The 14645-nt window shown below is 34.0% G+C and overlaps 1 protein-coding gene across 1 annotated transcript; it reads left to right on the top strand.

Moving 5' to 3' along the window:
- Positions 1–1230: 1230 nt before the first annotated feature.
- Positions 1231–6217, top strand: LOC146939131 (amino acid transporter AVT1I-like). Its single transcript, XM_085752913.1, has 3 exons — positions 1231–1459; positions 4793–5400; positions 5615–6217. The coding sequence occupies exons 1-3, from the start codon at positions 1276–1278 to the stop codon at positions 6131–6133; spliced, it is 1311 nt and encodes a 436-aa protein (XP_085609039.1). The 5' UTR covers positions 1231–1275; the 3' UTR covers positions 6134–6217.
- The last annotated feature ends 8428 nt before the right edge of the window (positions 6218–14645 follow it).

Here is a 14645-nt window from a genome sequence, read left to right as displayed (position 1 = left end):
TGTAATTCGTTATGATGGTTTTGCAAAATAAAAAATGCTTTATAAAAAAATATGCTTTGCCAAATATATGTAGGTCATACGCTGTGACCAAGACTCGAACTCTGACTCATTCACTTGTGTATGAGTTTTCTAGTACTATATGGAAAATAAAAACATTGAGAATAAATATCTAATCGATACATGGCACTATATATATATATATATATATATATATATATATATATATATATATTACACTATTTGATTACCAATACACTGATCACTTTTTTAATTGAAATAAATTATTATAATTATTTTTTATACCTAGTCAAATCAAATTATTTAGTTATTAGTTCTTAATTTTTTTTCCGTGATACATAACAAAATGTAATTAGATTAACGTGTCAAAAATATTTTATGCTAACAATATATATACACCTCCTAAAAGAACAAATGTAACTACATAACAATATACAAAGAGAATATATAATTTTTTAGGCTAAATTTTTCATTATTTCAGTTATACATTTAAACAAATTTGTTTTTAAGAATGTTATATTGTTGATGTTATTGAAAAATATATAAAAATCACAAACATCTATACATATAATTTAAATCAAAACCAAAATTTCATAAAACATATTGATTATAATTTAGACAGTGCTCGTCTGAACGCTTATAAATAATTTTTTTTTTATTTTTTTGTTAAATAATCTTGTGATTAAAAATTTACCCCTCAAAATGAATAAACGAAAAATCTTGAATTTAAACCCCAACTTTTACCTACACAATACAATGTTGGCTAAAGTGCACTTTTCACCGCTTAAGTTTTAAAAAGTTTTTTTTTGACCCCCTATGAAAAAAATGACAAAAGTGACCCCCCACGTTTAGGAAAATATGCTCTTTTGACCCTAACATAAGGGAAATATGATCTTTTGACCCCTAATCTTTTCAAAAAGTTGCGATTATGACCTTTTTTTGGGACACGTGTCATCTTCTCAGCAATTTTGGGACGAAATGGGCCAAAATTGTCATTTTTCTAAATATGAGGTCAAAATCGCTACATTTTAAAACTTAGGGGTCGAAAAATACAGTTTAGCCTACCGTGTTTTTACCAATCGAATTATGAGAAAAAAAAATAATATTTCTTATTAGTTGGTAATACTATTAAATTAGGAGTGGGGAAAAAGAGAAAGGAACCACGTGTGTGGACTCATTATAAAACAGAGCTAAAGTGCAATTGTCTAATAGGCAGTCACAAATTACAAGACGCATTCATCTTCTCGAGTGTACTCCATGGCTGCTGAGCAAGGTGATCGATTTTCCTCCATTGAAGTACCACTTTTGGTTGATGAAAAAGTTTACCAAGTGAATGATTCAAATGGGGTTGTGTCAAAAAATAAGGATCAATACCACATGGTTCATGTTGGTAACGCTTCTTCATTCAAGACTTGCTTCCATCTAGTTAATGCTATCTCAGGTTCCTTTCTTGCCCTTTCTTTTTTACTGTCTCTCATAATCAAGAATCACTCTTATCTTCTCTATATTATTATTTTGTGCCATTAATTTGTTCTTCTTGATTCTTGTCTTCTTTGTGTCTTTTATTTTTTGGTCTCCATTCTCAATGTGGGTTTTAAGGTGGGCCACTCATGATACTTAAAAATCATTTGAAACTCTAAAATTGATTGACGATTTCATGAATAAATTCACGATTTTCCTCGTCCTTGTGATTGATATGATGGTTTGATTAACATCACTTTGACAAAAGAGTACGAAAAATAGTGATATATTCGTTTTATCATATTTTTGTTGAATTGATATCAATCAAGCTACTAACCGAACTATGACTCTGAAGCCCCGATACTCCAAAAATGGTGAAGTATCGTATCCGACACGTATCCGATACCGATACGCCCCGATACGTCCCGATACGCGTATCGGAAAAGTATCGGGCAATTAATATTAATTTTTTTGAAAAACAATGACCAATACGTGTCGGATATGTCCCGATACGCGTATCGGAGAAGTATCGGGCAGTTAATATTTATTTTTTGAAGGAAAAAAATGATCGGGGATACGACTAATTTGTACTCCGACACAGCTTACTTATACTCCGACACCTATACTTCTGTCTTACATATTTCCTTTAAAAAAAAGTAAAATAAAATAATAAGAAATAAAACTACAAGTCTGGCAGCGCTATCAAAATCATATTGTCTCTTCTAACCTAAAAAAAATAGGGTTTCTCGTCACCACATAGCAATAGCTATTCTCTCTTCTAACCATTACCACTGATTGATTCTCTCTAATGTTACGTTTCTTCTGCTGTTTGTTTTCGATGTAAATTAGTGTTAACTGTTAAGTAGTCAACATTAGACAAAGATGTTCTTTTTTTTTTATAGTACTTATGATGTTCTCTTTGGATGGTACTAATGATGTTTAGCTATATTCTATCTAATTTGTGCGGAAAAAATATGTAATTGTCACTTGTTTTGATCATTTTCATTAATGTGAATGTTTGTTTATTATCATTTTTAGTTATGTTTATACATTGTGCACTTATATTATTAATTTTAAATTTAATTTTTTAATAACGTATCGAGGCCGTATCGTATCGGGAATTTTGAAATTTTTCCCGTATCGCCGTATCGGTATCGTATCGTATCGGTATCGTGTCAGGTATCGGGGCTTCATAGAACTATGAAGACGAAAATGGTGAACTATTTACAAAACATTAAATCATATCTAAATTAAAAATTCTCAATCAAACAATATGTCCAACACATGTGCCACATGCATTTTGAATTTGTTATTTTATTCGGTCAAACCTTATTGTTTTTATTGAGGCAGTCAAACCTAGTAAGTATAGTACTCCATCCGTTTCAAAATGAGTGTCGTTTTAGGTGTTTACACACATATTAAGAAATGCAATGATTAAAAGAAAGAGAATGGTTATTTTACCAAATTATCCTTATTAACTATTGGTTAGTTTTAAAAGTAATATTTTGGAAGTAGTGTGCAGAGTATTAATTGGAGGGTAGAATTGAAAAGAAAAAGTTATTATTGCATTGGAAACTTAAAGTGACATTCATTTTGAAACAATTTTTTTTGGCTAAAGCGACACTCATTTTAAAACGGAGGGAGTATGTCTTATTTTGGTTGATTTTCTAAATAATCAATCTTATTTCGCAACTCTAATAAGATCTGCTAAGATTATTTTATTTTCCTTAAACACATTTATAATAAAAAATAGTAATTTTTTAGGTTTATTGAACAATCAATGTATTTGGTCATATTTATAGACCAAATACATTAGTTATTAAATTATTAAATAAACATAATTTTTTATTTTTTTTTTATAAATATGATTGGATGAGGTAATTTTTTTAGGGAATATGCCAAGACTGATGGTGAGTGTCCAGAGCCTTCCCATAATACGTGTAATTTTGTGATTTTTAAGAAAAAAATTTCAACTTTTCCACATTCGTCTTTTAGGACAAAATTAAACTCATGGGACACGTGAACGAAGTTGTAATTACGAATAGATTAAATCAACTTTTTTTTTAAGGATAAATCAACATTTTAATCTTCAACATTTTTTTAAGGGACTATTTATTCAGAGAGTTGAACATTACTATTTATCTAGAGAGTTTTTATCAATTATTTATCAAGAAAAGATCTCAACTAATTAAATTTGTTATTTGACGAAAATCAAGGGAGAAAATTGTGTGTAATTAAAGAAAGGTGTTAGCAAATACACCGTCTTGAAACTTTTTTGATAAATTTTGTATTACTATATCTATCGTTTCCCTTTATTCTATTAGATCCTACTCTGATTTTCACTTTGTCTGCATTCATTTGCAGCTATTTGGGTACAATATTCCATTGTATCCAAATGATGACTGAGATATTGCTTTCAAGGCTGTAGAGATAACGATATGTGAATGGAATGATACAACATTTTGTTTGACATAATATTTTAATGTCAATACATATGGGCACTGTTTTTCTCCATCCTAGCGACTATATTTCAATTCAAATAATTTAAAAGCTAATAGTTGAATTTAATCGTTATCAATTATTAAAGTACACAATTTTTTGACCTCATTCAATCATGTGTTGTTATACTATTTTTTTTACCACATAAAATAAGTAACTTTTAAAATATATTATTCAATTTTTCATGATCCAATGGTGCCCATTTTGTTAGTGTGTTGTTTTTCAAATGTCCATTTCTTCAGCTATTTGCATAAGTAGCACACATTAATTTTTTTTAAAAAAAAGCAAGACAATCTTATAACAATTACTTTTATTTATGCTTATTGCAGTTTTGGTCACTTTATTTTCACTTGCTCATGAAATTGGTCGCCTTTTTTAAATTTTTTTTATCTCTCTTTCAATTTTTTTAATCCAAAAATGGTTACGTAGCAATTTTTTTTTTATTTTTTTATTGTAGCATAAAACCTGTACATTATAAATCCATCTTGATGATTCTACGTTAACCAGTTTTATGCCATGTAAATTACTTGCTGGGCATGCCACCACTTTTGAATCGAAAAACCTAAGTGACGGTCCAAAAAACTGATTTTAAAAAGGGATGACCAATTTCGTGAGCTAGTGAAACTTGTAGACCAAAACTACAGTCAAACATTTTTCTTTGTCAAATAGTTTAGTCGATAGACACACACATCTTAAATCTGAAGTGAAGAATCCCGGATTCGAACTCAGACCCCTGCATATCAACGTCCCTGCATTACCAACTGATAACCAATTAACTAGCATTTGACTGAGTTTGATTCTTCTCTAATTTCAGGTGTTGGTATTGTCTCAATACCTTATGCACTAGCATCTGGAGGATGGTTATGCATTTTGCTACTATTCACAATAGCCATAGCATGTTGTTACACAGGCACATTGGTCAAAAAATGCATGGACATGGACCTTAATATCAGAACCTTTCCTGACATAGGTCAACATGCATTTGGACCCAAAGGGAGATTAATGGTATCAATCATCATGAATGCTGAACTCTATCTTGCTGTTACCGGTTTTCTTATTTTAGAAGGAGACAACCTTAACAAACTAGTACCGAACGTGCAAATTCACCTAGCAGGATTAACAATTGGTGGCACAACAATGTTTACTATGATTACTGCTCTTGTTATTTTGCCTACTGTTTTGTTAGAGGACATGAGTTTGTTGTCTTATGTATCTGCCGGTGGTGCTTTAGCTTCTTCAATCTTCATCTTTTCTTTGCTTTGGAACGGTGCAATTGATGGAACAGGGTTTCATGGAAAAGGAAGGGTTTTTAGATGGAGTGGAATACCTTCTGCTGTTAGTTTATATGCCTTTTGTTATAGTGCTCATCCAATTCTTCCTACTCTCTACAACTCGATGAGGGACAAAAGTCGTTTTTACAGTGTAAGTACCGAGCTGTTTCAGTTACTTCATTTGATTTAACGAGCTTATCTACTAGTATAAACACTTATTAATATATTTGAAAGAGCTTATGACATGTCAAGATTCGAGAAGCTGCTTTCATCTCATTTTCATAAACTCTCCAGGATAGCTTATGTTAACAACTCGTATCCTATATAAAAACAGTTTGACTAAGCCGCTTCCGTTGTTTTGGCAGGTCCTATCTTTAAGCTTTTTAGCATGCACTATTGGCTATGCAGCAGCAGCAATTCTAGGGTACTTAATGTTTGGAGAAGAAGTTGAATCACAGGTAACATTAAACCTCCAAACAGGAAAGTTGAGTTCAAGAGTGGCAATATATACTACCTTAGTCAATCCAATAGCAAAATATGCATTAATGCTTACTCCAGTCATAAATGCCATAAAAACAAAGGTTTCATGCAATTATTACAACAAAAGGGTCACACATATGGTTATTAGTACATCTTTATTAGTAGGTTCTCTTACTATAGCTGTGACCATTCCCTTATTTGGATATCTTATGTCACTTGTTGGAGCATTGTTAAGTGTTTCAGCTTCAATTTTAGTGCCATCAATTTGTTACTTGAAGATTTCAGGATCATACAAGAGATTTGGGTGTGAAATGGTTATTAATTATGCAATAATTGTAATGGGAGTTGCTATTGCTGTTTTTGGTACTTATAGATCTCTTGTAGATATAATTCAGAATTTGTAAGTTTCTTTAGAGAGAATGGTGTAATGGGAACTTAATTTGGCTTGCAAATTACTTTATTTCTTGGTTATATAAAATACTTTTGTTAATTAGAGGTCTTGTTATGGTTTGATCATGTTTAGGAGATTGTGTTGTGAGAAAAAAGAAAGGTTGTTGAGTATGTTAGGGCTGAAATGAGTCGAGTTGAACTCGCATACTCGATAAGAACTAGTTCAACTTAAAATTCAGCTTGATATAAATATTTTCTGAACTCGATATGTATTACCCTATTTTTTCGCTGCTTGTTTATTGGTTTGATTCTCTTCCAAATTTGAATCATGTACATGTACATATACCAAAACCTGCTCATAATCTTTTTCAGCAGTGATACTAATTACTAGGTAATGACACTTCCTCATGAATGTTTTCAACGTGTGGATCATTATTAATCTGAGGTCTAGATGATTCTGGTTGAGTATTATATATCACCCGCATGGGCGGATCTAGTTTGAAACATGGTGTGGCAGTTGCCACACCAGATTATTTCCCAATTTTTTGTTCATATACTTGACTTAAATAATTATATATATAATATAAGTCGCTTACATATCACAAGTTTTTCTCTTGGCTTAGCGGTTTATGCTTAATGGATAATGGATGATTCTTCGTATGACCTGTGTTCAACTCCTACTGAGTTGCAGTTTTGAATTCCTACTGAGTTGCAGTTTTGAATTTTTTTTTACTGAGTTGCAGTTTTGAATTCCTACTGAGTTGCAGTTTTGAATTTTTTTTTAAATTTGTTAATATTAATAAAATTATTAATAAAATGATTATTGCAGGGAATCGAGAGTTGCAGTTTTGATTTTTTTTTATTTTTAAATTTGTTAATATTAATAAAAAGGTTTTTGCAGGGAATCGAACCTGTAACACCATGTTAAAATGCTCACCCAAACCATTTTGCTATACTTTGTTAATATATATAGTTTCTTTGAAAGTTTTGCCACACCAATATCAAATGTCTAGATCCGCCCCTGATTCACCCGCCATAGTCTTTGGTAGGGAAGAAGAACTTGTCTGGAAGTACTAGGCAGAATATTATTGCTAAAACTTGTGTGGATCATTATATATAATTTTCTGGGGGATATGTTTAACAATAATATTCTGCCCAGTATCTTCCAGACAAGTTTGTCTTCCCTACAATTATGTCGATGATAGTTGTTCAATGAATGACCAATTATTTGACAAGATTTACAAAACGAAGAGAGTTTTTCATGTTCAACACAGTGACGGATCCAGAAATGTTAACTTGCGGGGGCAGAATTTTATATGATAAAAATTTATAGAAAATTTTTAGCAATGCGAAAATGATATAATAATAACATCATTATCATTGAGAAAAGTACTCGAGATTATAATCACTATCTTATTATATATTAGAAAAATTAAAGAATCGTCAACATCTACAAGATATTTTTTTTTTTTTACAAAGTCTACAAGATAAAATTGTTCTTTACATTTCTTTATATTTAAAAAGTATGGTGGAAATTATTCAAAATTTCATATCAAATGCATTTACACATTTAATTTTATAAAATTCATGAGCGAAGCTTTTTTTATGGTATAAATTTCTATTTAATGGGGGCAATTCATTATTTTAAGAGGGGACAACCATTAAAATATCAAAAACTTGACAAATATAACCGGAAGAATAGTGGGGGCAGTTGCCCCCAATCCACTATGCATGGATCCGTGGCTGGTTCAACATCACCAATATTCTAGCAAAATATTCAACCTTATTGTGGAATCGTTGTATATTTATTGATAAAAAATTCATCACTTGTGTTGGTCGGCATTTCTGTTCATTATCTTCAGCTTGGTGCTCTTGTCCTCGTGACGAGGTTCAAGTTCTCATGGTTAATTCGCAAAAATGTCTTTGAGGAGCTGTTATGTTGTGTTTGATGTAGTGGTTAATAGATGAAAGTGGATCGATTAAAAAGAGGTACCTTAGTTGTATCTCAATATCTTTGTCCGTTTAGCTCCGGTTATGTTGAAGATATTTTTCGCATTGTCTTCGATTGTGCATTGTCCAATTGCTCATTAGTGGCATGGAGTGAAATTTTAAGGTGCTTAATTTTATTCGATCATTGGTCAATCTTTCGGTTTGTTCAGCTGAAGTTTGTCCCTTGGTCGTGGTTTGTTTAGGAGGAATTAATTTCATAGTATTAGCACTCTACAATCCTTTATTTTTTAGAGTTTTCTAGTTTCTTTGCTGATGTTTTTAGGTGTTCTCATGGGGCTTTTGTTGCATTTTAATTTAATAAAAGTTTTCCTTCGTGATATAAAACATTACTGAAAATTTATATAGACCTTTTATAAATTTAATATTAATAGGTTCTAATGAAAAAGTTTTTGAACATTGGAGAGGTCATGACCTCCTTGAATTTACACATAACTTGTCATGTCATCATGTCAACATCTAATGGATCAAAATTAAATTTAACTAATGATGAGTAACCTAAACTAAATTCAACTTAGATTTCAATTTAATCGTGATATCGAAGCATTGTTTAAACAAAATGTGGCATGGAAGCATAGAATGAACCTTATGAAGAAATTTGGAAGCATGTGAAGTTGTGTGTACGGTTACGGGTGGCAAAACGGATCTGACCCGCCGGGCCGATCCATTTGGCGGGTTGAGTCGAAGTTTTGAACTCGCTTTCTATAGTTGGCTCGGCTCGTCTCGTTTCGTTAAAATACGGGGCGGGCACAGGGCGGGCCGACCCGGCCCGCTTAACTCGTTGGAAACGGGACGGGCACGGGACGTGGCGGGGCGACCCGCTTAACTCGTGTTTCAATTTGTTATTTTGAGTCTTATTTTAGGTTTTTGGATTTATTTTGGTTGTTAAATATATTTTGAGATTTATTTTATGATTTTGGATTTATCTTGGTTGTTGAGTTTATTTATTTTGAGACTTATTTTATAATTTGGTTGTTGGATTTATTTTATGATTTGTTTTATGTTGCGCATTTGCCTTATTTTGTCATTAGTTATGATGTTGAATTCGACAATTTGATAGTTATCTTGTTTTTCACAAATTTACTTGCTACCTATTCTTTTATATTTTTTTTACCATAAAAGCAACATACTTTTTTTAACAATTAAGTTGTAAAAAAAAATTAATTTTTTTGTTTGGCGGGCCGGCCCGCCAACTCGCAAGCCCGTCACTAAATGGGGCGGGGTGAGATTTTGGATTCGGTCACAAAATTTGGCTCGGCTCGTCTCGTCTCGTTTTTAGCGGGCTTAGACGGGGCGGGCCTAAATGGGGCGGGCCGGCCCTCTTTGCCACCCCTATGTACGGTACATATATGGATATGATTTAGTGTCAAACTCGGAAAAGGTTTCACGCCGTTTTCTGCTAAAACAAAGTAGTTGCCTTGCTGTCTATTTGCTGATCCATATTTTAGGTCACGAGCATGACTCATTGAATCCTTTGTTTGAAATAAACAACACTGCACCTACAAAGATTCGAGACCCAGTTAGTGTATTAAAATGTAGCCCTCATTAAAAGCAACTAACATTTTCTTTTAATAAATTAATCCTCATACCTGTTTTATATTTTTCTTTATTAAAAGGCATTTGTTAGGCATTTACCATGGTGGCAAACAACATGAATTTTATTAAGTCATTGTATATAGGGAATCTCTCTACTATTAAATTGATGGCTAAAATGCACTTTTGGCCCCCTATGTTTGGCTCCGTAGCAATTTTGACCCCCTATTAAAAAAAACAACTTTCCAGCCCCCCAACTTCACTTTCTTTTGCAACTCAGTGGCCCCGTCCTATTTTGACTCGGTCGGCCGTTAGATGGACGACACGTGGATTATAATAAATTAAAATTAAAAAAAAACCAATTAATTATTTACATAATTAAATAAATATAAAAAAATTAATTGGTTTTTTAATTATGTACAAACACATCTAAATCGGCAGCCCCATAGAAAATAGATCAAAACCCTCGTTCTTCACCAAAAGCCTCAAGAACACTATCGAAGAAATTTCCAGCAACTATTTTTCTCAAGAATAACACTACTGTGTTCAAACACATAAACCCAGCAAGGCTCAAATCCACTCAACTCATCACCAATTTTCAAACCTACTCAAATCCAAATCTTCCAACACAACCACGTAATACCATCAGCACACTTTCTTTTTAATTTTCCAGAAACTCAAATTCACCAACAACCTTCACCATCACCGTAAACAAATTTTACAGCAACATTATTTTCCACTTCTTGTGAAAAAAAAAAAAACATTATTTTCCACTTTCATCACAACAACTCAAATTTGAATTCCAATACCAAATATTCACAATCCAAGTATCTTAACACTGTTCGAATCAGAAGAAGAAAGTGAAGAAAGATCGGTCTTAACACTGTCAACCACTGTCATTCGAAATCGAAACTTAGCACATTCACGGTTTAGATCCAAGCAAGGTTCGAGTTCGTTCATTAGCACAACAAGCAGGTCCGATTCATGAAAGAGATGAGGAAGAGGCCAGAAACGGAAACGTGAAAGAACAGAACACAACAAGCAGGTCCGATTCATGTGTGTATGTATGTTTGAGACTTCTTTGATAGCACATTCCCATTCTTTCTCTAAGCTTCACCATCAACAAACATCACCCACTTCATTTCCCACTGTTTCTAAGACCCAATTTGCTCAAAGTAAAAAAACGTAATTTCATCCGGTGAAGCATCAGCACAGTTTCAAGCTTGTCATTTTCAGCTACCATCAAGCTTGTCATTTTCAGCTACCATCAATCAGCTACCGTCCTTGCCGTCCTCTACTGTCGCCGTTCCTCACCGTCTTTGCCTCCCTCAACCTCTTTCTCTCACTCTCAGATCTCTACCCAAAACAAAGAATGATTACGATGGTGAATCTGAGATTTGGACAGGACGACGGATTTCTTCAGATTTCGACCGGGTTGAGATGACGGTGACGGGAACGATGGTGGTCGTGGACTGGGGAGCGAGCGACGGAGGTGGGGGTGAGATATGAGGCCGAGGATGGAAACATGGTGGTGGGGACGACGGTGAGGGAAAGGTGGAAGAAAGTGACAGAGGGTGGGAAGGAGATGTCGCCGGCCGTGTCTTTGAATACGATGCCTTTTCTGAGTTTATGAGTTTTTGTATTTTTTTTTCATTTTTTTATATTTATTTAATTATGTAAATAATTAATTGGTTTTTTTTAATTTTAATTTATTATATGCCACGTGTCGTCCATCTAACGGCCGACCGAGTCAAAATAGGAGGGGGCCACTGAGTTGCAAAAGAAAATGAAGTTGGGGGGCTGGAAAGTTGTTTTTTTTAATAGGGGGCCAAAATTGCTACGGAGCCAAACATAGGGGGCCAAAAGTGCATTTTAGCCTAAATTGATTGAAGATGAAGCAAGTGTTTTACGTGTTATTTATAATTTGTTGCCTCAGGGCATTATTTCCTTTTTTTTTTTTGAGGCCATTATTTCCTCTGTTGTTCAATTTTCGGTGTCAACATGTTACTCGTTCACTTAATCAAGTGGCTGACCTTATAGAAGCAAATAAAAAATGTGTGTGTTGGGTGGCCATCGCTACCAAACCATTTTCATTTATAAACTGTTTTTGTAAAAATAATCGATTATATATGCATAACTATTATGAAGTGAAATAAAATGATTGAAACTGAAAATTCTCATTATTGATATTGTGATTACAAGCTTATTTATAGATGAATAAAGGTACACCATAGTAATCATAGGGTGATAACATCTAATAAACTCTAATCACTAAGCTTGGGATTCTTGCTTGCGCTCCAAGTTACTGTCTTCACTCTTGTTATGTGATAGCTTGCATGTTAAGGTTCCATCTTCACACTTGTTGTGTAATAGCCCCCCACAAGGTGGAGGTTGATAGAGATCTAGCAAACCCAGCTTGGATAAGAGAATGCCAAAAGGTTGGGGCAACAAGGGCTTTGTGAAGAAATCTGCCAACTGGTCTTGTGAAGATACAGGCAGAAGTTTGAAAATCCCAGCAAGAAGCTTCTCTCTGACAATATGACAATCAATATCTAGATGTTTGGTTCTTTCATGAAAAACAGGATTGGCAGCAATATGAAGGGCACTTTGATTGTCACAAAATAAAACTGGTGGTTTGGAACACTTAACATGCAAATCCCTGAGTAAATAGAGAAGCCATTGCATTTCACAAGCAGCTGAGGCCAAAGCTCTATACTCTGCTTCAGAAGATGATCTGGAAACAGTCATTTGTTTCTTAGTTCTCCAGGAAATTAAGCTATTGCCAAGAAAGAAGCACTGGCCACTGATTGATCTTCTGGTTTCAATACACCCTGCCCAATCAGCATCAGAAAAACCTTGCAGGTGTAAAGAAGAGCTTCTGGGAAAGAAGAGTCCTTTACCAGGACATCCTTTCAAGTATCTGAGAACTCTCAAAGCAGCATGATGATGAGTTTGAGTAGGTTTAGAGAGAAATTGACTAAGCTGTTGTGTGATAAATGTGATGTCTGGTCTGGTAGTGTTCAAGTATAATAATCTGCCAACCAATCTTCTATAAGATGGAATGTCTTCATAAGGCAGGGAAGAATCATTGTGAAGTTTAATGGATGGATCAGAAGGTGTGGAAACAGGCTTAGAGTTGATAGAGCCTGAGTCAGACAAGAGATCCAAACAATATTTTCTCTGACATAAAGATATGCCTTGTGAAGAATGTGCAACTTCCAGACCAAGAAAATACTTAAGCTGGCCAAGGTTTTTGATTTTAAAAGAGTTGTGGAGGATGGATTTAATGTGATCAAACTCTGTCAAAGAGTTGCCAGCAAGTATGATATCATCTACATACACCAGTAAAATGGTAAATGATGAAGCAGTTTCCTTAATGAATAAGGAATGATCAGATGGTGCTTGTTTGTATTGATGATGTAATAGTACTGAAGTCAATTTCTCAAACCATTTTCTGCTTGCTTGTTTGAGACCATATAAGGACTTGATCAACTTGCAAACCTGATTAGGTTTAGATGATGAAACACCTGGTGGGAGAGTCATGTATACATCCTCTTGTAAATCACCATGTAAGAAAGCATTGTTTACATCAAGTTGATGTAAATTCCAATGATTGATAGAGGCCAAAGCAAGAACCAATCTTACTGTGGTCATTTTGGCTACTGGTGAAAAGGTGTCAAAGAAGTCAAGTCCCTCAATCTGGTTGTAACCTTTAGCCACAAGTCTGGCTTTGTATCTCTCAATAGAGCCATCTGCATGATACTTGACTCTATAGATCCATTTACAACCAATAGGTGTAACATGTTCTGGGAGATCAACAATTTTCCAGGTACCAGTTGACTCAAGAGCAGAAAGTTCAGCTTGCATTGCTTGCTTCCAGCAGTCAAACTTGTTTGCCTCAGTGAAAGATTTAGGTTCAGGGTTGGAATGTAAAGAGTTGACAAAACAAGAGTGTTGGTTAGACAAGTTATGATGAGAAACATAATGTGTAATAGGATAAAGAGATGCATGAATATTATTACAAACATAATCTTGTAAGTATGCAGGAGTATTAGATATTCTAGTTGACTGTCTAGTAGGAGCAGGTAAAGAAGGTGCAGGAGGAGTAGGGTTATCATGATAAGAGGCAAAAGGAGGGTCATCAACAATGATGGGAGGGACATGAGTGATATTAGGAGAAGTGGAAATTTGTGTGGTAGGGGTGGAGGGAAAATACTCCCATTGGGAAGTGATGGATTCAGGGTTACTAGGATAGGGAAGAATATGTTCAGAAAATAAAACATGTCTAGAAATGAAAATATTTCTAGAATGCATGTCTAAGAGTATGAATCCCTTGTAACCTGATTGAAAACCAAGAAATATAGACTTTCTAGCTCTGGGATGCAATTTAGTTCTATTAACCTGCAGTGAGAATGCATAACATAGACATCCAAACACTTTAAAGGATGAAATGTCAGGAAGTTTATGATATAAAACCTGAAAGGGAGATTGATTATGAAGGATAGGAGTGGCGATTCTATTGATAAGATAAACTGCATGAAGAATGGCATAAGACCAGTAAGAAGAGGGCAGTTTAGATTGAAAAAGAAGGGCTCTACCAACATTAAGAATATGTTGGTGTTTTCTCTCAACTCTTGCATTTTGTTGAGGAGTTTCAACACATGATTTTTGGTGTAGGATACCAAGAGAGGCATAAAAGTCAGAAAGCATGAATTCTGGTCCATTATCAGATCTAATGGTTTTAGGGGTGACTTTGAATTGGTTTTGAATCATGGTGACAAAGGATTTTACATGATGAGGAACTTCAGCTTTGGATTTAAGTAATATGATCCATAGAAATCTACTATGATCATCAACAATGGTTAAAAAATATTTGTGACCATGAACAGATGAAACTGATAAAGGATCCCATATGTCAAGATGCAACAATTCAAAATTAGATGATGCATGAGATAAACTAGAAGTAAAGGGAATGTGTTTCTGCTT

This window comes from Medicago sativa, chromosome 3 (genome assembly GCF_051527215.1).
Source record: "Medicago sativa cultivar Bolivia chromosome 3, Bolivia_mono, whole genome shotgun sequence".
In the NCBI taxonomy this organism is placed as follows: domain Eukaryota; kingdom Viridiplantae; phylum Streptophyta; class Magnoliopsida; order Fabales; family Fabaceae; genus Medicago; species Medicago sativa.
This window is presented reverse-complemented; position numbering and strand designations above follow the sequence as displayed.